Source organism: Hemitrygon akajei, chromosome 10 (genome assembly GCF_048418815.1).
Source record: "Hemitrygon akajei chromosome 10, sHemAka1.3, whole genome shotgun sequence".
Lineage (NCBI taxonomy): Eukaryota > Metazoa > Chordata > Chondrichthyes > Myliobatiformes > Dasyatidae > Hemitrygon > Hemitrygon akajei.
Window position 1 is genome coordinate 142076064 of NC_133133.1, and position 25052 is coordinate 142101115.

The 25052-nt window shown below is 37.4% G+C and overlaps 2 protein-coding genes across 12 annotated transcripts in view; both read left to right on the forward strand.

Moving 5' to 3' along the window:
- Positions 1-9474, forward strand: part of LOC140734743 (beta-parvin) — a 70240-nt gene extending 60766 nt beyond the window's left edge. For all 4 annotated transcript variants that reach the window (XM_073059157.1, XM_073059159.1, XM_073059160.1 and 1 more), the window contains 2 exons: positions 998-1070; positions 2908-9474. In XM_073059157.1, the coding sequence (XP_072915258.1) occupies positions 998-1070; positions 2908-2984 (150 nt within the window). In that variant the 3' untranslated portion in view covers positions 2985-9474. The remainder of the gene's footprint in view (positions 1-997; positions 1071-2907) is intronic.
- Positions 9475-13441: 3967 nt separating this feature from the next.
- Positions 13442-25052, forward strand: part of parvg (parvin, gamma) — a 35505-nt gene continuing 23894 nt past the window's right edge. For 4 of the 8 annotated variants that reach the window (XM_073059162.1, XM_073059169.1, XM_073059167.1 and 1 more), the window contains exons 1-6: positions 13442-13558; positions 15989-16208; positions 19854-19935; positions 20340-20412; positions 23619-23683; positions 24476-24578. In XM_073059162.1, coding sequence (XP_072915263.1) covers positions 20349-20412; positions 23619-23683; positions 24476-24578 — 232 coding nt within the window. In that variant the 5' untranslated portion in view covers positions 13442-13558; positions 15989-16208; positions 19854-19935; positions 20340-20348. Of the gene's footprint in view, positions 13559-15988; positions 16209-17622; positions 17712-18561; positions 18683-19853; positions 19936-20339; positions 20413-23618; positions 23684-24475; positions 24579-25052 lie in introns of all 8 variants that reach the window. The other 4 variants (XM_073059163.1, XM_073059164.1, XM_073059166.1 and 1 more) reach the window with 4 other exon arrangements.

Consider the following 25052-nt stretch of genomic DNA (forward strand, 5'->3'; position numbering starts at 1 on the left):
CGTCACTCCCTCACATCATCCACTGAAACCCGCATACGTGCTTTTGTTGATTCTGAGATATTTTACCAATTCTCTTTGCCTTTCCATTCTTCTCTAGGTCATCATTAAAAAAATTGCATATATCCTATCTTGCACAAAGTGTGCATCCATCACTCCAGTGCTAAATACCATCATTGCCTTAGTATCACAACCCTAAAATTTTCATCTCAGCTCTCATAGCTTCTTGTAATTTCCTCCTATGATTATGTATAACTCTGATTTCAATAACTACACTAGTAAGAACTAAGCCTTTGACTTCTAAGGCTTAGAGTTTGCTGGAATTCCCACCTCCAAACCTCTGCTTCTCTTCTTTTGAGCCATGACCCTGACTGAGCCTGTATTATTTTCCCTTGTGCCTGATGAAATCCCTTGGGAATTGTTATGATGGAAATTCTTAAAAACAAGGTCTTTAAATTGGTTATCTTTGTGGGAGATGATTAAGAGTGTTGAGTATCTTGTTCTTGACTCTAAATGTATCATTTAATAATGTAGCTGGCACAAGAAATCAAAAAATATATTTCAATTATATACCTTGTGGCACCTGTGATTAAACATTTTATTTTCAATGTTGAGGATGCAAAATGATTGTTACTTTTCTATTTAAATGTTCTGCTGCATTATTTTATATGACATTTACACTGACTTACTCTGGTTAATATGGGTTGATTTTCATTCTTGACTCTGGATGTGAGTTATGTAACTTGAAAGTTTGTTTTTCTGGTCTCAGCCTAATGACTGGCTTTCTACCCATGTTTAGAAGAATGTTGCAATTGTAGCAGATAATACACAAAGCTGTGAGATTACTGCACAAGCTGTGAGTTGATATTATATCTGTGTCGTCCAACGCAGGCTGTGAATGGGACATAGCTTGAGCTATGAATTATGCCAGAATAAGAATTATATTATTTCTCTTGGGGATGACTTTATTGGACTAATATAATTAATTTGTTTTGTTTAGGTCCATAACGTGTCATTTTCCTTTGAGCTTATGCAGGACGGAGGGCTTAAGAACCCAAAAGCTCGGCCAGAAGGTACAATTCAATTTAAAAGAAAACTATCACCTTTACTATGGAAGCTCAGATCTTGTATCATGAAATAATGTTCAGTATCTTCAAGAAGCAAGGTTACTGGCCATATTATATTTCCATAGAAATAAAGGATAATCCATATTCCAAGGACATACGGGTTAGTAGGTTAATTGGCCACATAAATGTATTTTGGCAGTTCACACTCATTAGGCTGGATATACAGCCTGTACTGTGCTGTATCTCTAAATAAGTAAATAGGGTTCACAATTGTAACAGTTTACAGAGTAAAACTTGTTTAAGTTTAGATCCGTTTGGTACTCACATTTTGTAAATTTTGCAGTGTTTAGGATTTGCAGCTGTAATTGGCCATAAATACTGAGTGGATGATCCAGATTAACTTTCTTCTGAGAGCCACACGATTTCAGAAGCCAGCACTCAGCCAACTTGATTCACTTCAGATGAGCACCAAATACAAGAAAGGCTCCAAGACCAGTTAACATCCCAGATGTAGCAGTGAGTTCCTGCACTTAACAGGTAGCTGTACCTCTAGCCAGAGTGCCCCAGGATAGTCGAGGCAGTGGCAACCTCCAACAGTGTCAATTTCTGTCATGTCCACAAACCACAGGACAAATCCAATCTATCCAATCATTTCGATTTAAAGTATTATTGACAATGCCACGAAGAGGCACTTATTCACCATATTCTGCTCATCATATCTGGTTTGAGTTTCATGAGAACCACCCAGCTCTGGACTCTTCACAGCCTTGATCCATATGTGGAGTGACAAGCTGAATCTTAGCGATGAGGAGAGAGTCACTGGCTTTGTTTAACCAAGTGTGATATTTAGGAACCTTAGTGAAACTGAAGACCAATGGGCAATAATGGGGAAAAATTGCCACCAGTGGAGAGCATACCTCAAACAAAAGAAGTTAACTGTAGTATTCAATCATCTAAACTTCGCAACGTCATTGTCAGGATTCCTCAGGACAGAGTCCTAACCCAGTTTATCTTCAGCCGCTTCATCAACAAATTTTCTTTTATCCCTTCCATCATAAGAATAGATCTGGGAATGCTCACAGATGGTTATGTAACATTCAATTCCATTCACAATTCCTCACAAAGTAGTCTTTGCTTGCGTGCATGACTAGACGATGTTCAGGCGTGGCTGAAATATGGCAAGAAACAATCATGTCACACATGCTAATAATAACCAAGGGTAGAATATCAGCTGGTCTGATAGGTAGCCTTGTGCAAATATGGCTCATTTTGTGGACAAGGATAAAATCTGGCTCTGTTGACTTTATTCCCTGTGATGTTTGTTTCCTGTTGACCATAAGAATTTAATACCATGTGGCAGTAACTCCCCAAGTTCTACAATCAAATACTGGAGGGCATGCATTTAATTAGGAAAGTGTAAACAAGATGTGCTGGGGAGTTTACAGAGTGGTAGGTGCCTGAAACAGCCTGCTGGATTAGTGGTGGAAGCAGATATAATTCTGGTGTTGTAGAAAATTTTGGATAGGCACATGAATTTGCTGAGAATGGAGGGATTTTGATCCTGTAAAGGCAGAAAATATGTAGTTTAATTTGTAGTATTTGGGACAGGCATCAAGAACTGAAGGGCCTGTACTATTCTACCTAGAACACTATGATGTAAATTCTTGCACATAATTGTAATAAATGACTATTGCTAAATACTGCAGTATTATAAGCTGCTGGCCTAGTTTTCCCTTTTCTGTTCTTTCTCCACTAATTTAACTTGAGGTTCCTTCTTTGCAATTTAAATATTGTTACATTTTGCTATGTTTCAACATAACTGAATTGCATTTTCTTTCATCAGATGTTGTAAATTTGGATCTGAAGTCAACGTTGAGAGTGCTTTACAACCTGTTCACAAAATACAAAAACGTGGAGTGATTGCCTGAATATCCAAGATGTGTTCAACTGGAAATATCAGCAGTCAATTGTCAAGACTGACTCCAATGTATCTGTGCCTTACCTTATATTAGTATAGGTTTCTTGTTTTGTTTTAAAATCTATGGTAATGTTTTATTTGTTCTTCAATGAGCAGTGTTTTCTGTCTCTGGGTCCATTCCCTCCTCTCAAACAGTTTCTTTATTTAATTAGATGTTATCATTCTGGTTTTCTTAGAGGAGTTTCAAGCATAATGCTATTGACTTTTTTCCCCTTTTCATTGTATGTTATGTGGTAGGGCTCTACTGTCATAAACGCTTCTTCATGCGGTCCTTAAAAGGCCTGAGAGAATTGAGATTAAAATGTATAATCTCTTTCTTTGTGACCTTCTGAGGTTTTAGCAATCTTTCAGAACACAGACTTCCTTCATAGTGTAAGAACATTTCTTCAGCTATTGATTCTGATTATAATTGGAGAATTGTATAAGCAATGATTGACAAGGGATGGGTATACCTGATATTTAATGTAAGAGTAGTGCTCTGGGCCAAAGTCAAAGTAAACCGTGAATGAAGTTACCACTTTTACTACAATGCCTTACTTTCGTGAAAATGTTCTAAAATTTTTTCCCCTTTATTCAGCTTGCCTATCATCCACCCTTGATCAATTGGAGATAAGTGAGAACAGTGAGCAATGAGCATTGTTCTGGTACCGTGGCATTTTGCTTTGTTCTCTTATTGAGGCCTTTCAGATGAAACAGTGAGCAGACATCCTTTTAAGTCTGGACATTGTGATAAAAGGCTCCATCTCCAGAGTTTACAGCACTTCAGATGAGGTTTAGAACTTGAAGAAGCAGCCAGTGGGACCTCAGCATTACTGTAAGCAGGGGTACCTCATCACAGCACCATATAGTTAATTCATTATTAATGTAATCAGTGAATAATATATAATTGTTTGCAGTGATAGATCATAATTTACAGTTGTGTCACCTACCCATTAATTTTAAGAATATGTTCACAGTCCGTAAGAAGGTTGAGAAAAATAAACAAGTATCATTGAAGAGTAGCTGATCGTGGATCCAAAAATAACTGTCACAATTCAATGAAAGGACAAACAATTATTGCAACAATTATTGTTAAAATTTTTACCCAAACACATTTACTTTCTCTTCAAATATTTGGCCTTCATGCTCTCTCTTGAGCCTAAGAATGCCTCATGTTGCTGCTGCAGTTTCCACATTTCGCAAATCATGATTTAATAAACAAGATGTGATTTGAGAATAGTGATTAAATATATACTCAAAACTAAATGTAAAAAGAGCTTAATCATTTCATTGCATCAATGTATTCCATTACACAATTTTATTGACTTTTAATTTGAATATAGAACAAGAAAATGAAAATGAATTCTGCAGAGGAAACTGAAGAATTAATGTGTTCTTCAACCAGATGGTGGTGCTGTAGCACAAGCAGACTCCACCATGAAATTTTGTTTCAAAAAATCTTGATATTACAGAAAACCACCTATTTTCAGGGTTGTCAATATGCCTGGTGTCAAAGCTCCAACTCTAGAAGTACATTGATGAAATGTGCTCTGGAGTCAAAATACTTCTTTTGATGTCATTGATGGAGAGTAAAAATACATTGCTAAAGTTGTAGATAAGAGAAATCTTCCTACTTATAATCAATTGTCTTTTCTCATGTAGATAAGGTCATAAACATGTTACCCGCTGGCCGAGGGCTGTTAAGGCTTTTCAAGATGCACGCTCTGAACTGCTCCAAGCTAGAGTGTGACTGATTTTAGTGCTTTCTTCTTGCTGAATGATTGGTCCTTAAACAGTCAGGACTAAAGTTGAGGGAAGTGATATAATTGATTTCTCATAAACCACAATTGAAATGTAGAAAGCTTTGTGCGATCATAGGACCGAAGCAAACAAAAACTTCAGTCGTAGGGAATACTTTCAGAAATTATGAACTGAATGAAATGTGCTCTAGAGTCATTGTAAACTCCTGTTTGGCAAGTTTTATATATTCATAATTGAGAGACAAGTTTAAAAAATCGATACAGAAAGGCTGACATGAAAATAATCTCAAATGCATTGGAGAAAAATATATTGCTTACAATTACAGCTAAATTTAATAGTGTGCAAAACAAGTATCAGGAGTGATCATTTTGCAGCCTTGACAATTAAAAAATAACACTTTCTGAATTGTAATAAAATGCTGCAATAGCATGATTGCCAGCTGAACAGCTAGTTGGAAATTACTAATCAATTGTTTACTTGCAGTGATTAGCGGTAACTTGAAGTACATTTTCATAAAAGAATTTTAAATATTGTTGGTAAGACTTAGCTAATTTTACATGGTATAGTCACTGGACCCTTGCATATTACTTGAAATTTGTACATTGGGACTGTTCTGATCCCTTTCAGGTACTGCACTAGAAAGATCAGTAATGGATTTTCTTTCTCCAAACTTCTAAATTGTAAGTGATTTCATATGAGACATCAATTTCTTTGGAATGTAGGTCACCTTGGGTTATTTCCAAATTATGGTATTTGTACTCTAAGCATAATCATGAATTCTGGCAAGATGTCTCCAACCCTATGGATTAACTCTATTTCTTTTTCTGTGGATGCTGAATAATCTGCTGTGATTCCAGCTTTTCCAGTTTTTATTTCAAGCATCATGTTTGAACTGTTATCTCATTCTTCTTAAATTTCACTAATGTAACTTTGTATCTTGTTCTACATCAGATCCCATTCACACATCCCTGTGCTCACTTATCTGCATTAGCTCCTGATGCTCTAAATTTGGCAGTTTTTGTAATGCATTTAAATTGCCCCAAACTTTCACCCTTCCACATCTTTGTAAGCTTGTAGATGCTCTGTTGCCCAGCCCCCCAGCACTTTAAATTCTTCGGACTAATCTTTTGTTCATTCATCTCTCCTAGCCTGGAGGTAGGCTGCTTGATTATTATGGGAATTATAAACGTAGCTGAAAAATATGAAATAATCAACAGAGAGTTGCACCGTAATTGGCAGAGCAGGTAGAAATACTGCCTCACAATTCAAATATATTCTGATTTAAAATGCTGCATGGGCAGAATTTGTATGTTCACCTTATTATAGCATAGGCTTCTGCCAAATTCTCCATTTGCTTCCCGAAGATGTGCAGCTTAGTAAGCTGCTGTGAATTACTCCTATTGGGAGGCGAGTTGCGGCAAAAGAACTGAAGGAAGCTTATGGATATGCGAAAAGGAATAAATTACTATAGAACAAGTGAGCCAAAGGTTTGCTCTAAGACCCAAAATGGACTCATTGGGCCAATAGGTACCTATTTAAAAAGGAAAGAAGTGTACTAGCTTTAGGAGGGAAGATAATTCAAAAAGCAGTGTTATTTGCTTCCCATTATGCTTCTCTGAACTCATTTAGCTGTTTTTTTCATTTGAGCCGGTGATAATGACAGTAGGGCTCTCTTGTGCCATGTTTCATTGATGTCAAGGGAAGCTGTTCTCAGTTTTCCCCTTTTGGGTAAGATTTGATAAACTTAAGACCAATGCAATTTGTGGTTTTAGTCTGATAAGGCGCGTGGCCTAGTGGGCAAGGCATCCTAGTAACCTGAAGGTCACTGGTTCGAGCCTCAGCTGAGGCAGCGTGTTTGTGTCCTTGAGCAAGGCACTTAACAACACATTGCTCTGCGACGTCACTGGTGCCAAACTGCATGGGTCCTAGTGCCCTTCCCTTGGACAACATTGGTGACGTGGAGAGGGGAAGGCTTGCAGCTTGGGCAACTGCCAGTCTCCCATACAACCCTGCCCAGGCCTGCACCCTGGAAACTCCAGGCGCAGATCCAGGGTCTCTCGAGACCGACGGATGCCACCACCAGTCTGATAAGCAGACATGAGACTAAACCAAATTATATGTGGTCTTCAACTGTTCTTGTTCACTTAATCACTCTTGCCAGAATTAATCCATGAGTCACTTTAATGTGTTTGTGATACTAAATCTTTTAAGGTATCCTCAACTTTATCTAGATAACTCAACATGTTCTTCAGGAATATAAAGAAAGGTTTCAGAATCATAGAGCAAATTACTGATGATTCAGTTTTGCTGAAGGTTTAAAGCAGCTGAGCATTAATCTTTGCAGCTGTGTTTACCAATAGTGTTTTATTCCTTAAAACACTCTCTTGAATCACTTTGACACAATGTTTAAAAGATTTAAGCATCAGGAATATTTTTAGGTGCCAGAAACAGCTGTAATTAAAAATATGATCAAAATGATGTCTAGGAATCTGGTTAGAATTTTTAATTAAATTGGGGGAGGGAATACCTTTGTTAGAAGTTGGAGAATTTTAATTGTTTGTATTTTCTTTATCCTAGTGTGTAGCTGGTATGAATTCAAATAGTATTAAGTTAGATAATTTTATTTCAATGTTAAATATTAAGTATTTATGCTTAACTGAATTTAAGTTTTGTTTGAATTCAAGCTGAATTAATCTTCCGAACTACAGAACTGGAGTAAGAATCTTGACTTGACATTGCTTGCTAACATTAACTTTTATCTGTAACAGCATATTTGCAACTTTATTTTGTAAAATTATATAGAAGCCATTTACAGATAAGTTTTCTGAGACCTCACTTTGATACTAATAGTACATTTTTTATAGCTGTGAGAGATATTTTAATCACTAATAAGTGTCAACAGTGTGCAGATAGCTGGGCTACTGTGCATTCAACTGCGATGCAATGACTTTCAACTAAACTGTAAAAATTGACTCATTTTTAACTGAGCAGCTACATCTTATAGAGAAAAATGTGGTTTGCTAATGTCACTTCACTAAGGCATGAGGTGTGAAAAGTTGATGAACTGGGAAATTCAAATAATAGTTATAGTTCAGTATTATAATTTATTCAAATTGTCTTTGCTAAATGAACTACAGTGCAATAACCACAAGAACCACTATCAATAACAACCTAACTGGAGTGTTTAATGTTTGAATGGAAGATTATATATTTCAATACATTTTCCAAAATTAAATTAATATGACACAGATGAAGTTTCTGGTCCAAATATCAAATAATCCTAAGAGTAAACATCTGTGTCACTAACTGCAGATGTGTTTTAAGTTTGTCATTCAAAATTTGGAGGTCTTCATAGAATTAGTATTTGATCGCTGCCTTTGTCATCCCAATTGCAGTACTGTTCATGGAAAATTTGCATTTGTAATGTCCTCAATGTATTCATCTAAATTTTCCATTGTTATTATTTCCATATTAATTTGGTGGTCTTTAGTTGGCAATTAACAAAGAGAAGTTCAGTTTTTAGAAATGTTTTTCAGCGTGTTTTCCATAGGAATGGGATTGTCAAGGACAAATTTTATCTTTCCCCAAGTTATCATGATTGACTGGAGACCGAAAGGAGCAATGATCTTGAATCTGCCAGCATCTGTGGCATTCTAACTTAGATTATAAAAATTTTCATGCCTCACATTACTTCTAGCCAATGCATACTAAAGTGCTTTAATCAATTAAATTAAAATCTTTGGATGTAATCTGAGATTGTAAATTCTGCCAGATTTAAATTCTGATGTATTCTTAGATCTGTGCATTACAGTGCTGAAATATATAATGTTAGGTTAAAAAAACTGCCTTTCTGTATCTTGCTGAGTTGAAATTTGGTCCAACTGAGTTTGCACATATTCGGTGGAAAATAGTTCTAATTAACGATAAATCTACAAACGTTTGTATCTAATGTAAAAACCACTGAATGTAGCTTGCATTATGTGGTGAATTTTAACTGGATATTAAAGACATTGGTAGCGGCAATATTTGTGATCTATTTTGGATTAAATACAGGCCTCTGCAATAGTGCACTGTTTAACTTTATTCTACACCGATCCAATGCTTTAACTTGCATTTCTTGATGATATTGGAACCAAAAAAGAAGTACATTACTTTTCCTGGTCTTGAGGAAGCTACATAATTGAGCAGTTGAAAGAAAATGCCTCACATTGCTGGAAAATTATCATTTTTTTTCCTCTTTTGGGAAGAATTCCATTTTATATTGAACCATCCTAGAGAAGTGTTTGCCAGTTACTAGAAAAATAAGTACGTGGTTGCAGAGTTGTGCCTTCATTTTAACAGCTGATAATTTATTTAATCTCATGCACCTTTCAATGACAATGGTTGTCATGTTGTTGAAAATTATTTTTTCCCTCAAGGTGATGTAACCATATAAAGTCAGTAAATGTTTGCATGAGTATAGAAGAAATACTGGGAGCAAACAAAATAGTGGTCATGTGAAAGAAAATTAATGTAGACATGGTTGTCAAAGACTAACAGTTATTTATTCTAATAAATGTTTACTAGCAGCCATATGTTACTGTTTGCTTATTAAAATCCCACTGGCCTTACCCTTTGCCAGTTAAGATGTGTGCTTTACTTATCAATGTAATCAAGAGTGAAGGAAATGAATAAACAGAACATTGATATGCATCAGAGTTCTTTTGCTGCTGCTAATTATTTTAACTGTGAGGGTTTGCATTTATTTTATTTTGAGATACAAATGATTTCCCCTTCAACATGTCCAATTTGTGTCTCTGCTGAATTTGCGAATGATTTCACTCAGTTTCATAGTTTCTGCCAAATTATTCTTTCTAATTGTTAAAGTCTTTTAAAAATGCAATCTCTTTGTTTAAGATAGGCAGATACATTTTTATGAAGTGGGATGGATGCTCTGAATGTGCTTCTTTATTCTGTTCCAGATACAGAAATAGTGACAAGTTTTTTGTGGGCATGTGCTTAGATTTTGAAACAAGCTTGTATGAATTAAAAAAAATATTAAAAGAGGAGATGACAGTGTCTACCTAATCAAACTAAATACTGTACAGTTGCTCATTTTATTAACATAGCTGCTTTAAGAGTACAAAGAATGAGGAAAATTTTAAAGACAGATAATGTTTACCTCAAAGCTTTTGTTGGGACACGTTGAACAAATGATGCAGAACTATGTGCATCTGCTGTGAGAATTTTATGGAACAAGGGTGAATTAAGGGATTGAACTAATACTAGGTATAAGATCATTTGTATTTGTTACATGGCATACTGTCATCAACTGAGAATGCGCTGAGCGCAGCCTGCAACTGTTGCCATGCTTCTAGAGTTAACATAGTATGCCCACAGCTTACTTACCACAACTTGTGCACCTTTAGAATGTAGTAGTAATCCGGAACGCCTGGATAAAAACCCAGCCATGGGGAGATGGCACAAACTCCTTAAAGACAGGGGTAGAATTGAACCTGGGTAGCTGGTGCTGAGCTGCCTTCATAATGTAGAGGTTCCTAGGAATTACTTGTGGCGGAATACCTGAGTATTATCGTTGTTAGTGTGGAGAGTCCACTAAAGTTCCTGATCAGTGTGGCTTCTAATGTATTGATGTGACACATTGTTAGTGGTGACATTGAAAGTTAGAGCTTTCTCTTATTCATGATGAATACTTCCCTATCACTTATTATTCTAGGTTTGTATGTCATCCAGTTCATCTGTGGTAGAATTGGGCTGCTTTATTTAAAAGCTTATGAAGTAACACAGTGCCAGTGCTAATGAGGGACCATTTATTAAGGAAGCAACAACAAAGCAAACAACATGACTTTGTGCAGCAAATTCCTGAATGCTTCAGATAGACAAACACTTAAAGTGGATTGAGTTCAGCCATTTGTGAGCATTAACTTCACATTATTTCTTCTGCCATCAGTTTTATAAGATTGTTGGTAAATAAGATGGGAAAAGGCTCTATCTACATGAATCACTGTCGTAGGAAAGTAGCATCCATCATCAGTGATCCTCTCCATCCAGGCCATGCTCTTTTCTCGCTGTTCATCAGGTAGAAGGTACAAGTGCCTCAGGACTCTCACCACCAGCTTCAAGAACAGTTACTATCCCTCAACCATCAGGCTCTTGAACAAAAGGGGATAACTACACTCATCTATTGAGATGTTCCTACTTTAAGGACTCTATCTTGTTATTTCATGCTCTCATTATATATTGCTATTTATTTATATTTGAATTTGCAGTTTGTTGTCTTCTATGCTCTACTTGATCTTTCATAGATCGTGTTATAGTTATTGGTCTATAGATTTGCTGAGTATGCCTGCAGGAAAAAGAATCTCAGGGTTGTATGTGGTGACATACAGTTGCAAGGTAAAGTTTGTGAACACTTTGCAATTACCTGGTTTTCTGCATTAATTACTCATAAAATGTGGCTGATCGTTGCCAAAGTCACAATAATAGACAAACACAATCTGCCTAAACTGATAACACACAAACAATTGTACTACTTCTCATCAATATTGAGTACACTATTTCACAGTCTAGGTTCAAAAGAAGCACATGAACCTTTGGGGTAATGCCTTTTACAAAAGCTATTTGGAGTCCGGTGTTCCAATCAATGAGATGAGGTTGGAGGTGTGGGTTGTAGAGTTGCCCTGCTTTATCTATCTATATATATAATACACAAAGTCAGGTTACTGACAGAACCTGCTCTTATCAAAAAATATCTGTTCATATACAACATGCCTTGATTAAAACAACTTTCAGGGGACCTTAGAAGAAGAATAGTAGAGATGCATGAAGCTGGAAAAGGCTACAAAAGCATTTCTAAAGACCCGAGTGTTCATCAGTTCAGAAGAAGAGAGATTTTCTACAAATGGAGGAAATTCAGTACTGTTAGTACTCTCCCTTGGAATGAACATTCTGCAAAGATTACACCAAGAGCACAATGCGCAATGCGGAAGAAGGTGAGAAAAAAACCCAAGGGCAACAGCAAAAGACCTGCAGAAATCTTTGAACTTGCTAAAGGCTCTGTCTATGTGTCCACTATAAGAAAAACACTGACAAGAATGGTGTTTGTGAAGGGTACCATGGAGGAAATCACTGCTCTCCAAAAAAAAATTGCTGCAAGTTTCAAGTTTTGCAAAAGACCTTCACAATGCTTCCTGGGCTGTGGACAGATGAGACAAAAGTTGAACTTTGTGACAGAAATGCACACTGCTATGTGAGGAGGAAAGGGGCACAGCACACTAACACAAAAACCTTATCCCAACTGTGAAGCACGGTAGAAGGAGCATCGTGGTTTGGGGCTGCTTTGCTGCCTCAGGGCCTGGACAGCTTGCAATAGTTGAGGGAACAATGAATTCAAAATTGTATCAAGACATTTTATAGGAGGATGTCAGGGTAGAAGTCCATCCCCTGAAGCTTAATATAAGCTGGATGATGCAATAAAACAATGATCCAAAACACAAAAGCAAATCAACAACAGAATGGTTTAAAAAGAAGACATTTCATGTTTTGGAATGGCCAAATCAGAGTCCAGACCTTAACCCAATTGGGATGCCGTGGAATGACCTGAAGAGGTATCCCAGAATTATTGATGAACTGAAACAGTTTTGCATGGAGGAATGGACTAAAATTCCTCCTTGCCTTTGTGTGTGTCTGATCAGCAGCTACAGGAAATGTTTGGTGAAAGTTATTGCTGCTAAAGGAGGTTCAACCAGTTTTTAACAACAAGGGTTCACATACTTCTTCCAGTCTCAACTATCAATGAGTCACGAAATATGTTCAATAAAGACATGAAAGATACAATTGTTATTAGTTTTGGCAGATTGTGTTTGTCTATTATTGTGACTTGGATGAAGATCAAACCACAATTTTTGAGTAATTAATGCAGAAAATTACAAAGGCTTCTCAAATTTTTTCTTGCAACTGTATATATCATGTACTTTGATAATACAATTTACTTTGACTTAAAGTTAAGAATTGTTGATGGTACCCAGGGCTGTCTTTAATGCTTAAAGTCACAATATTCCATTAGAATGCATGGGAAGTTTCAATCCCCTTGAGTTCATTATGACGCTGCAACTTAGTCCAATAAGACCATGTATTACCATCTTGCTATCTTTGTATCCTTTTCTCCTGGACCATGCATGCTAATTACATCTTGTGTTGTACATTGCGTGAAATTAGAACAGCTTAAAAAACAGTATTGAAGCTTTTTGTCTATAAGAGTTGTTGTCAACAAAGTTAATTGGGTTGTATCCTTAAAAGAGCTTGCTGTAAGTAGAAATAATGAGGTTTAAATGGTTTTGTACCATAGATATTTGTTTTAGAAACTTGTTATCCAATGATTGAGAAAGCACCATTTGTGGGGATTGGGCACTACGACTACTGACAATTGGTAAGGCTTGGTTTCATTATGTTTGCAATAAGATATTGGAAAAGCCACTTGAAGTCAGGTGATCATAGAATCTGCTCTGCTTGTAGGAAAATCATAGTTGGGGGGAATACCTACATTAGAAGCCTTAATAGAAAACAGAATTGTCCTGTAACATGGTTTAGTAGGTTTAGAGGAAGTTTGGTAGAACTATTGCAATCTATTTGTGGAAATGACCATAGCAAAGCTTGCGTATTACACAGTGAAAAGAGGAAGAATGTAAATTAGAAACGTCATTGCAGACCAGCTCAACGGTGATACTTTCATTTTGGTTCCATTTTTGCAAAATGAGGAGCTAAAAACAAGAGAATGGTAAGTATTTTCAAAGTTTTTGTATCAGTATAAATGAGAAGCTGTGGAAAGGAAAAAGCTCACTTTAAAATCTCCCTTCTTTAATTTAGCAATTTCATATGCTTCTGTCTTTCTGTTTCGGCACCTTGTTAATATGGTCAGTTTGGGTTTTGTCTGCAGCAGGTTTAAAAAATGGTCTCCAACAGGAGTGGTTAAAATACAGTATTCAATTTTAGATTTAGGGAATATTTTCAGTCACTGTTTTCCAAGACACAATTGTTTGGATTCTGTTATACATTCCCGTCAAAATCATGTTTTTGCCATTAATTTCAGGCTGCAAAAAAGTATGAGTTCAAAGTAAATTTATTATCAAACTACATATACAGTACATCGCCATATATAACCTTGAGATTTAATTTCTTGTGAACACTCAGTAAATACAAGGAACATAATAGAAGCAATGAAAGAAACGTGAAAATCTGCAGATGTTGGAAATCCAAGGAACACACACAAAATGCTGGGGAACTCAGCAGGCCAGACAGCATCTATTGAAAAGAGTACAGTTGCCATTTTGGGCTGAGATGGGAGAGAAAAAGCAGAGGAGTACATTTAAAAGGTAGGGGGAGGGGAGAGAGAACCACAAGGTGTTAGGTGAAACCCGAAAGGGGAGGGATGAGGTAAAGAGCTGGGAAGTTGATTGGTGAAGAAGATATGGGACTAGAGAAGAGGGACTCTGATAGAAGAGAAAAGAAGACCGTGGAAGAAAGAAAGGGGGAGGAGCACTAGAGTGAGCCAATGGGCGGGCAAGGAGATAAGGTGAGAGGGAAAAGCAGACGGGGAATGGTGAAGTTGGGGGGGGGGGGAGCATTACTGGAAGTTCATGAAATTGACATTCATGCCATCAGGTTGGCGGCTACCCAGATGGAATATTAGATGTTGTTCCTCCAACCTTAGTGTGGCCTCATCTGACAGTGGATTGAAATAGGAATGGGAAGTGGAATTAAAATGGGTGGCCACTGGTACAATCTGCTTTCTCTGGCAGATGGAGCATAGGTGCTCGGCGAAGCAGTCTCCCAATTTACGTCAGGTCTCACTGATACACAGGAGGCCACACCAGGAGCACTGGACACAGTAGATGACCCCAACAGACTCACAGGTGAAGTATCGCCTCACCTGGAAGGACTGTTTGGGGTCCTGAATGGTAGTGAGGGAGGTGGTGTAGGGGGAGGTGTGGCACTTGTTTCACTTGCAAGGGTAAGTGCCGGGAGGGAGATTAATGGGGAAGAATGAATAGACAAGGGAGTCGAGTAGGGAATCAATGAAAGACCACATCCAATGAGACTGACAACAACCAAATAGGCAAAAAACTGCAAATACAAAATGAAGAATTAGAAAAATAAAATAATAATATTATTAATAATAATAAATAAGCAATAAATAATGAACATAAGAGGACGAGTCTTTGATCAGTTCAGTGATAGGGCGAGTGAAGTTATCCCCTCTGGTTCAAGAGTCTGATGGTTGAGGGGTAATAATTTGCCAAACCTGGTGGTGTTGGTCCTAAGACCCCTGTACCACCTTCCTGATGGCAACAGGAAGAAGAGAGCATGACCTTGAAGGTGGGGGCCATTGATATGAATGCTGTTCTCTTGCGGCAGTGTTGTGTATAGTTGGGCTCAATGGTGGGGAGGGCTTTACTCGTGATGGACTGAGTCCTATCTACCACTTTACCGTACAAGGGCATTGGTGTTTCCATACAAGGCCGTGATGCAACCAGTCAGTATACTTTCAGACACACATCTATAGAAGTTTGTCAGAGTTTTAGATGTCATGCCGAATCCCTGCAAACTTATAAGAACATAGAGGTATTGCCGTGCTTTCTTCATAATGGCACTTACGTGCTGGATCCAGGACAGATCCTCTCAAATGATAACACTGAGGAATTTAGAGTTGCTGACCCTCTCCACCTCTGATCCCCCAATGAGGGCTGAGGCATGGAACTCCAGTTCTCACCTCCTGAAGTCAATAATCATCTCCTTGGTCTTGCTGACATTTGGGAGGTTGTTGCTCAGCCGGATTTCCCTTCTGTGTGCTCTTTCATTCCCACCTTTGATTATGCCAATAACAGTGGTGTCATCAGCAAACTTAAATATGGCATTGAAGCTGTGCGAAGCCTCGCAGTTATCAGTATATGGCAAGTAGAGCAGGGAGCTAATCAAATAGCCTTGTGGTGCACCTCTGCTGAGGGAGATTGTGGAGAGGATGCTTTTGCCAATCTGAACTGACTGGGGTCTGCATGTGAGGAAATCGATGATCCAGTTGCACAAGGAGGTAGTGAGGTCAAGGTCTTGGAGTTTGTCAATTACTTTGAGGGGATGATAGCATCAAATGATAAGCTATAGTCAGTGACGAACATCATGATGTATGCACCTTGTTGTCCATCTGTTCCAGCATTGAATGAAGAGCCAATGAAATGGCATCTGCTGCAGAGCTGTTGTGATGGTAGATAAATTGGAGGAGATCCAAGTCATTTCTTAGGAGGGAGCTGATACATTTCATCACCAGTCTCTCAAAGCACTTCATCACAGTGGATGTAACTGCTACTGGACAATAATCATTGAGGCAGCTATAATTCTTCGGCACTGGTTTAATTGAAGCCTGGCTGAAACAGGTGGGTACCTCAGACTACCGAAGCAAGAGGATAAAAATATCAGTGAGTATTCCAGCCAGTTGCTTGGTACTTGGCCAGGTACCTTGCTGGGCCGGATGTTTTCTGTGGGTTCATCGTGCTGATGGTCAAAGTGAGCATTAAGGACATTGGGCTCACTTGAGAGCAAAGCTTTGTTGTCACCCATGTCACTTGGTTTCACTTTGTAGGAGGTGACAGTGTTCAAGCCCTGCCATAGCTGTCGAGCATCCATCAGTGATTCACGGTTGGTCTGGAATTGCCAATTCACACATGAGATTGCTTTCTGGAGACTGTGCCCGTACCCATTGTATGTAACTTGGTTACCAGAGTTAAGTCCACTGATCTGGCCCTCAGCAAATTGCAAATCTTACGGTTCATCCAGGGCTTCTGGTTAGAGAAGACTTGGATGATTTTCCACTCGTCTATGACTTTTTTAATAAAGCAAATAAAGAATACTAGGATGAATAGGAATCATATTGAGCCAGTGAATATTGGTTTGATTCAAGATAGTGGAATGATTGCAACTGTTTTCTAATTGCCAGCTACAATAATCATAAGTATGAAGATAAGTAAAAAGGAAAAGAGCACAGTCCTGTTCTCTTATGACATTGAATGTTTGATTTTGCTATTGACTACTAACTATAAAGATGTATCTGTTCCTGGATACTGTAACAACATTGGAATGAATATCGTAATTGTTTTCCCCATGATTCCAAAAAGAGCTAAATGTAATTTAGGCAGTTTATCACACCAAACTAATTAGAACAATGTTGGCAATCTACTTAACTGTAGATGTCACTGTGTACTGTATGTTGAAACCACCTCCCCTGAGATGATGCAGCCAGACTAGAAAGGAGTTGGTGCATCTAATTTTGATGGCAAAACTCGAACAGATTCATAGTTAGACCCAGCGTGACTAGATTCATATCTGTAATGCTGATATACGTGCACATTTGAGTACACTTCAGTTATATATTTTCCTCTCCCGGGGGGGGGGGGGGGGGGGAAGTTCAGTTAAAAACAAATAAAGCACTGGGTTAGTGACATATAGCCGTTGAGCTACTGTGACAATGTTGCAGTTCTGTTACAATGGCAGTGTACTATTAAAAACTCTGATATCATTTCCGCTATACACAAGTCTGCGTGATTTCCAGTTAAAACCACAAAGAATAAAAGAGGAAGCTACAATGATATCAGAAAAAATAGCTTTTGCTGATCTTTTAACATAGTTTTTAGCGTATGCGATTTGAATCCGTATTTATGACTATTAGATTCTCAACATTCGTTGCTAGAATTAAAAGTAAAATGCTAAATATGTCCTTACCACAAAATCTGAATTTCCTATACGTACAAACATGCAACAGTTTTTTTTCTTTTCCCATGCTCTAATGATCAGCAAGAATGATGACCATTTATTTTTGATGGTGTAAAATTTCACGAAGGGCCTTCTCTGAAAACTATATTTCCAGTGTTAGATCATCAAAGGTAAGTTTTAGCAATATTGTGGTGTATATTCTGTATGTACTTAATAAAGCACACTATATCCTTTTTAAAACAGTTTTTAAGATGGCTTTTAAGTTTGTGATCAAACTTGCAAATTTGCATCACCTTTCCTTTGTTTTTCAATGGCTTCGGTAGACATAATTTTCAAGTGCTATTTACTCAGTAGAGCTGAATCTTGGAATGTTTCATGTTAAAATGAATTTGTCCCTTCAGCAGGACACTTAAGATTGCTTCAACAGAAGCACATAACCAATGAGTATTGTCTTTTTTGAAAAAAGTTGAGGACTGTGAGATTTTTAAAAAAAAGTATTTGAAATACAGATATGAATGTATAATGCATGACTAGATAACACCATTTCCACATCTCTCCAAGTTTTGTTTTAGATTTTCTTGTAATGAAAAGGAGAATAGTAGGAGGGGGCAGAAAAATGGAAAAAGACTGAATAGGACTTTTAAGAAATTGCCTGGACTGTTAAGTTGCTAAGGACACAAAAGAGGATATGCACTTTTGTTTGAGATCTTTGCAGCTGTTTGATTACCCTTGCTCCTTTTGAAAATACCTTGTGGTAATACTGCTTACACATTAGCAACTTTCCCTACGTCCTCTTCAATGGAGTGAAAATTTTCCTGTTTTCAAACACTGAATTCTCTCTGCATCCTTAATTTTCACCGATAATATGGCAACGTTGACCACTGTACATTAAAGAAACTTCCAATAATAACTCTTTTCTTTTAAGAAAGAACTCAAAATTTGTTTAATGAACGCTTGATTGTGAATTGTTTAATAGTATGGTGGTTGGCATATTTAGCATACAACCACTTTCTCTTGCAGATCATTGAATTTCTGAAATATCATGCTCATAATAAAGAATTTACATGATGCCTTTTTTTTGGAAACTGCCCCAAAGCACTTCATAGAAGGATGTTTCAGCCATACTCAACATTAAGCCTAAGTAAGAAAATAAAAGTGATCAAGCATTCGGTTAAGAAGTTGGTTTTAAATAAAGAAAGTCTTAAAGGAGGAAGATGTGGTACTGAAGCAGTGAAACTTGGTGAGGGCGTTCCTGAAGACTGGGTTGAGATTGCTCAATGTGGAATGGTTAGTGCTAGGGTGAAGGTGGACAACTAGGGAGAGTGAAATAGCAAAGATTATCCCTGCAGCTAATCTGTGATTGGGGCCCAATGTGGGAAAGGACACAGGCAGCATAGTTTTTAATTAGCTGCATGAATAGTGAATGGGAATCTTAACGAAGCTATTGTTGGGAGTTACAAATATGGAGAAGAGGATATCATCATCAGATCAACTAAGGTGATAGAAGGTATTATGGAGTTAAAAATTATCATTATGATGTAATTTAACTATTGTTGCAAATGGTTTAAGGATGCAGGGATTACCTGTGGAACATTGAATATCATTAAGCATTCATGACAGTACTCTTAGTTCACTATAATATTTGTTTTAATGAACATAATTCACCTTGTATAGTTGTCTAACATAAAATATTGCTGGGAATTCTGAAATAAAAGTTGACCTATAATTTGGTTTGTATTTATTTTATTTGGATACAGCATGCAGTAGGTCCTTCTGGCCCTTCAAACTGCACCGTCCAGCAATCCCCCCCCCCCCCACCCCCCATTTCACCCTAGCCCAATCACATGACAATTTACAATGACCAACAAACCTATCAACTGGCACATCTTTGGACTGTGGGAGGAAACTGAAGCACCCTGAGGAAACCCACGTGGTCATGGGGAGAATGTACAAACTCCTGACAGGCAGTGGTGGGAATTGAACCTGGGTTGCTGGTACTGTTAAGCTTTGTGCTAACCACTTCGCTACCCTTTTGTATCCTATATGCTAGTCATAAGGAATATAAGTAGAAGTAGGAGCAGAACATTTGGCCTAATACAATAAAATTATGGTTGACATTTTGCCTCAATGTAATTTTCCTCCTCGTACCCTTTGATTCCACTTAATATACTGTAGTCTATCGATCCTAGTCTAGAATGAATAGTCAACAACCACCAGGCTGTCCTAGGAAGAGAATTCCAAAGAATCACTATAACTTGGGTGAAGGAATTTCTTCTCATCTTGGTATGAATAGCTATTGCTCTATTTTGCAGCTGTGATCCTGGTTTGAGATAACCCTAGCCAAGGGAAAGGTTATCCCTCCATCCATCCTTTCATCACCTAAAAAGTTCATATGTAAGTAAACAAAGAAACTTTGCAAGATTATATTCATGTTTAACCTTAAAGATAAATGATCATATCTTGCAAGCAATGATAAAGAAAATCCCACATTTAAAACCTCCCTTTTGTAATAGGTTTAATGTCATGATATTCAATATTATACTTTGAACTTAGTCTATTTACAAATGGAAAAAATGCTACAAGTTTTCAGGAGGTCAGACAGCATCTGTGGAGAGGGAGTTAATATTTCACACCAATAACCATTCATTGGAATTGAGATATGTATTTATGCTATAATATTCCATACTGCAGAGACTCTGCCAGAAGAACTCACATCTCCCTTGCAATTTTGTACAAAATCTTCTACAGATGGATGTTTCATAGATAATCATGCATATCTTATATATTTATACCTGCAGGTGAAGGAAATGGATTCTTCTTTTGCTAATATTGTTGCTGCCTTTGAAGAATCTAAAGAATCTACAAAAATTGGTAGGTTTGTACATTTCTTGCAATATTGATTTTCCTGCACAGTAAAAAAAATCTTTATATTAAAAGTATGGGATATGTCCAGTTACTAAATTCTCAATTCCATGTCACGAATTGCTAAAAGTAAAACAACAACAGTGGAGGTATCAGTCAGTAATAGTTTATGAAATGGAATGCCTCATCTCCAAGTTCTGACACAATACATTATAACAAAGAATAGGCAGGATTCAGAAATGGACATTTTACATTTTGGTTGGAATTCAACCATTCCCAAAACTTTGAACTGCCCCAGGTTGTAGATGGTTGTAACAAAATGTAAAAGCTGCTGTGATTTCTGTTCCTTTGAAAAACCTAAGTGATGTTTTCAGCACCTTTGTGGAGTTTACCTTCCAAAATTTAAAAGAAAGAGTTTAAGGGAATTAATTCAGCAATTAGCTTTTAGATGTTAGATTGGCTTTAAAAAACAAATATTACAATAGGAAGAGAGAATTCCTTTTGAAGTTCTTATGATGACTGATATATATAATTGCACATGTAACATAGTATAATTAGATGAAGAGAAACTCTGATTATTGTGGTAAAGGTAAACAAAGGCAAAGAAAATGTTGAAGAATATAAGATCAGTTGAGGATGATAGGAAAAGACAAGGCAGAAGCAATAAAGGGGCTTGACTATCAGACAGCATCTACCTTTCTGCATTTGGAAGCCATCCCAAGAATCAGGTAGTCTTGTAGAGAAGACACAGTCACAGAAAGCCATAAATGGCAGCAAAAAAGGCAAAAGTTAGAATGTGTGGTATAGTCCAGAGATCTCTGACTGCAGGTTTGAACTAGACAGAAATCAAAATTTCACCAAATATCTTGAGTGCGTGCATGAAGGTTATACAACAGTATAATAATTATTTACTGCTCTACGCAGAGCTCTAATCACCAAAATTGAGCTAAATTTATAATCAAAGTGCATGTATGTCTCCATATACAGTGCTATTTTGAGATTCATTTTCTTGTGGGTATTCGCAGTAAAAACAGAGAAACACAATAGAGTCAGTGAAATACTTGCACATAAACTAAGATAGGCCAGCAACCAATGTGTAAAAGATGACAAGTTGTGCAAATACAAAAGGAAAAAATATATAACAAATAAATAATAAATATTGGGACCTGAGTTGTGGAGTCCTTAAAAGTGAGTCCAGAGGTTGTGAAAGCAGTTCATTGTTGGGGTGAGTGAAGTTAGCCCTGTGGTTCAGAATATTGATGGTTGAGTGGTAATAACTGTTCTTGAACCTGGTAGTGTTGGACCTAAAGCTCTTGTACCTTCTTCCCGATGGTAGCAATGAGAAGAGAGCATGGCCTGGATGGTCAAGGTTCTTGATTATGGATACTGCTTTCCTGCAATAATACTCCTTGTGCTCAATGGTGGGGAGGGCTTTACCTGTAATTGTCTGGGCTGTATCCACTACTTTTTGTAGTCTTTTGAGTTCGAGATTTGCTGTTTCCATACCAGGCCATCGTGCAACCAATCAGTATACTCTCTCCATGCATTTATAGAAGTTTGTCAAAGTTTTAGATGACATGTCAAATTTTGGCAAACTCCTAAGAAAGTAGAGGCACTGACATTCTTTTCAATGGTACTTGTGTGTTGGATCCAGGATAGATCCTCTGAGATGTTAACACCAAGCACTTTAAAGTTTCTGAACCCCCCAGTGAGAACTGGCTCATGGATCGTTAGTTTCTTCCTCCTGTAGTCAATAATCAGCTCTTTGGTTTTGCTGACATTGAGTGAAAAGTTGTTGTTTACCATTTTGCCAGAATTTCAATATCTCTCATAAATGCTGATTCAGCACCACTTTTAATATGGCCAACAGCGGTGGTGCCATCAGCAAACTTAAATGCGACATTAGAGTTGTACTTAGCCTGACAGTCATAAGTAGGAAGTGAGTAGTGCAGGGGGCTAAGCACACAGCCTTGTGGTCCACTTGTGCTGAGGAAGATTGTAGAGGAGATGTTGTCGTCAAACCAAATTGACTGATTTCTGCAAGTGAGGAAATCGAGGATCTATTTGAACAAGGAGGCACTGAGACCAAGGTCTTGAAGCTTATTCATTAGTTTTGAAGGGCTCAGAGTGTTGAATACAGAGCTGTAGTCAATAAAGAACATCCGGATGTATGCATCTTCACTGTCCAAATGCTCCAGGGTTGAGTGAAGAGCCAGTGAAAAGGCATCCACTGTTAACCTGTTGTGACAATAGGCAAATTAGAGCAGATCCAAGTCATGCACGAGTTGATATATTTTATCAACAACCTCTCAAAGCACTTCATCGTGGATGTAAGTGCTAACGAATGATAGTCAGTGAGAGGTTGTTATTCTGGCACTATTCAGCCAGATGTTCAATATCACCACATTCTTCTTGGGCACAGATATAATTGAAGCCTGATTGAAGCGAATGGGTACCTCAGAAGCAAGAGACTAAAGATATTAGTAAATACTCCAGTTGATAAGCACAGGTCTTCAGTACTTGGCCAGGCACACCACCTTGGCTAGACGGTCTCTGTGTGTTCACCCTCATCACAGGGTTACTAGGGGCTGTGGGAGTTTGTGAAGCTTCCTCCATCTTTTGTCAATCAAAGTGAGCATAAAATGCATTGAGCTTATTGGAGCGAAACCTTTGTCAGTTCAGTCACTTGGCTTTACTTTATAGGAGGAGGTTGATAGCATTCAAACCATGCCACAGCTGCTGAAATTCAATTTTGGTCTGGAATTGTCACTTCACCTGTGAGATGGCTTTCTGGAGGTTGTACCTGAACCTCTTGTACCATGGAGTTGAGGAGAGATGCAGTTTAATGTTCTTAGTTGAAGATCATGATCAGAACTGATAGAGGGGAAAAACAAATTAGTTTTGAGTTAAAGGGAAAGTAGAGGAAGGGTAATTAAAACAAAGGAAATACTTCTGAAAGAGCAAGACCAGGATTGTTCTGATGATGTTCTACAGCTCTGCATTTCACAAATTTTCAGTTCGTTTGTGTTTTTGCTTTATCTGCCCTCATTTCATAGTTGTTCACTTCTTGTTCTCCAATATCTCTATTTACTCATTAACTGGACAACCTCTAAACTTATCCCACACTAACCCTGTCTTTGCCTTAACTAAGTGTTTCCAACATTTAATGTTCATATTTTCTGGTTATTTAATAATATTTCCTTTGACTTTTACAGGTGAAAAAAGAAAGTTCATACAGCCAGCATCACTGAAGAACCCTAAGCTGGAAGAATTAATGACGGTGGAAACTTATTCCTTTGCTTGTGTCTCTACTTTTCTGTCTTTTGGTTGCAGATATTGAACATCACACTTTTCCGTTTGCCATTTGATTTGCTTACTCGTGTCCCAGATAATTTGACATGTAATTAAGGGATGCTGCTGTTCTTCTGAAACTTCAGCAATCCAACAAACCTGGCTGACAGCATAAAAAGCATAATGATATCCAAAGTCAGCCTATTATGATAATCTACAAAATGTTTTCAAAACTAGTATTTTTAATTGAATTTTAATTTTCTACCACTACACTTCTGTTCTTAGCTGCTTAAATTTCTGAGCCCCTGCTAATTGACAGTTGTTCTTAGCCCTTCCATTCCTGTGATTTCTCACTTCTTCTCTTTTTTTTTTGCACTATTTATTTTTGTATTTTTGCTTTGCACTCCACCGATGCTGCAAAAAAAGCCCCCCAAAATTTTACATCGTATAAGTCAGTGATAATAAAATCTGATTCCGAGATCACCCTGCGTCACCAAAAAAGGTCAACTACATTCCTTTTGTTTGTCATCTGGCAAAGTGCCTATACCTCTTAGCTTGAACTTGAATTTTGTCTTCACTTAAAGCTGTTTTTGTGTCACATGCTTGGGATGTAATGATGAGCTAAAATGATGTTGGGCTATTTACGGTCCAATGTTGGAGGGAAGCAGAAGGTACACCTTTAAGGGTACTAGATTAGCTTGGTGACACCATGCCATTTAATTAATAAATATAATAGGTTTACGATATTTAACTATGAATCAATATTGACTCCTTTTCTTAGTTTCTCATTGATTGGATCAATGCCACATTGAAGCAAGATCACATTGTTGTTAAGTCGCTGGAGGAAGACCTGTATGATGGATTAGTGCTGCACCATCTATTAGGTAAACAAATCGATACCCACAGTGTTAAAGGTATTGTAGTGTATTTGATGCATTATGTTCATTTTTCCCCTGGTACACTCTGCCAGATGTATTGTGGATTGCTTTTTCAAGTTCAGCTTGAGAAGAGGAAATACGAAAGCACACTGGAGAATACATTTTGGGATGTGCTGGATCATGTTTTTACATAAAGTTGCTTGACTTTGCTGGATAATGGTGAAGTAAACAATACCGTATAATAATTAGGAACAAATGAACAAATAGTTTTGATATAAGGATCAGGAAAAAAACAATAATTTCAAGAATACAGAACAATTATTTTTTATATTGTTAGTGAAGCACCAGAATCATATAAGGTATTTTACAAGATATAACTTCTGTCCTTCCAGAATATTATCTTCTGATTTGTCATCAGTATGTTAGTATTTTAATAAGAATAACAAATTCTATATTTGAGGTAAACAAAATGCTGGAAGT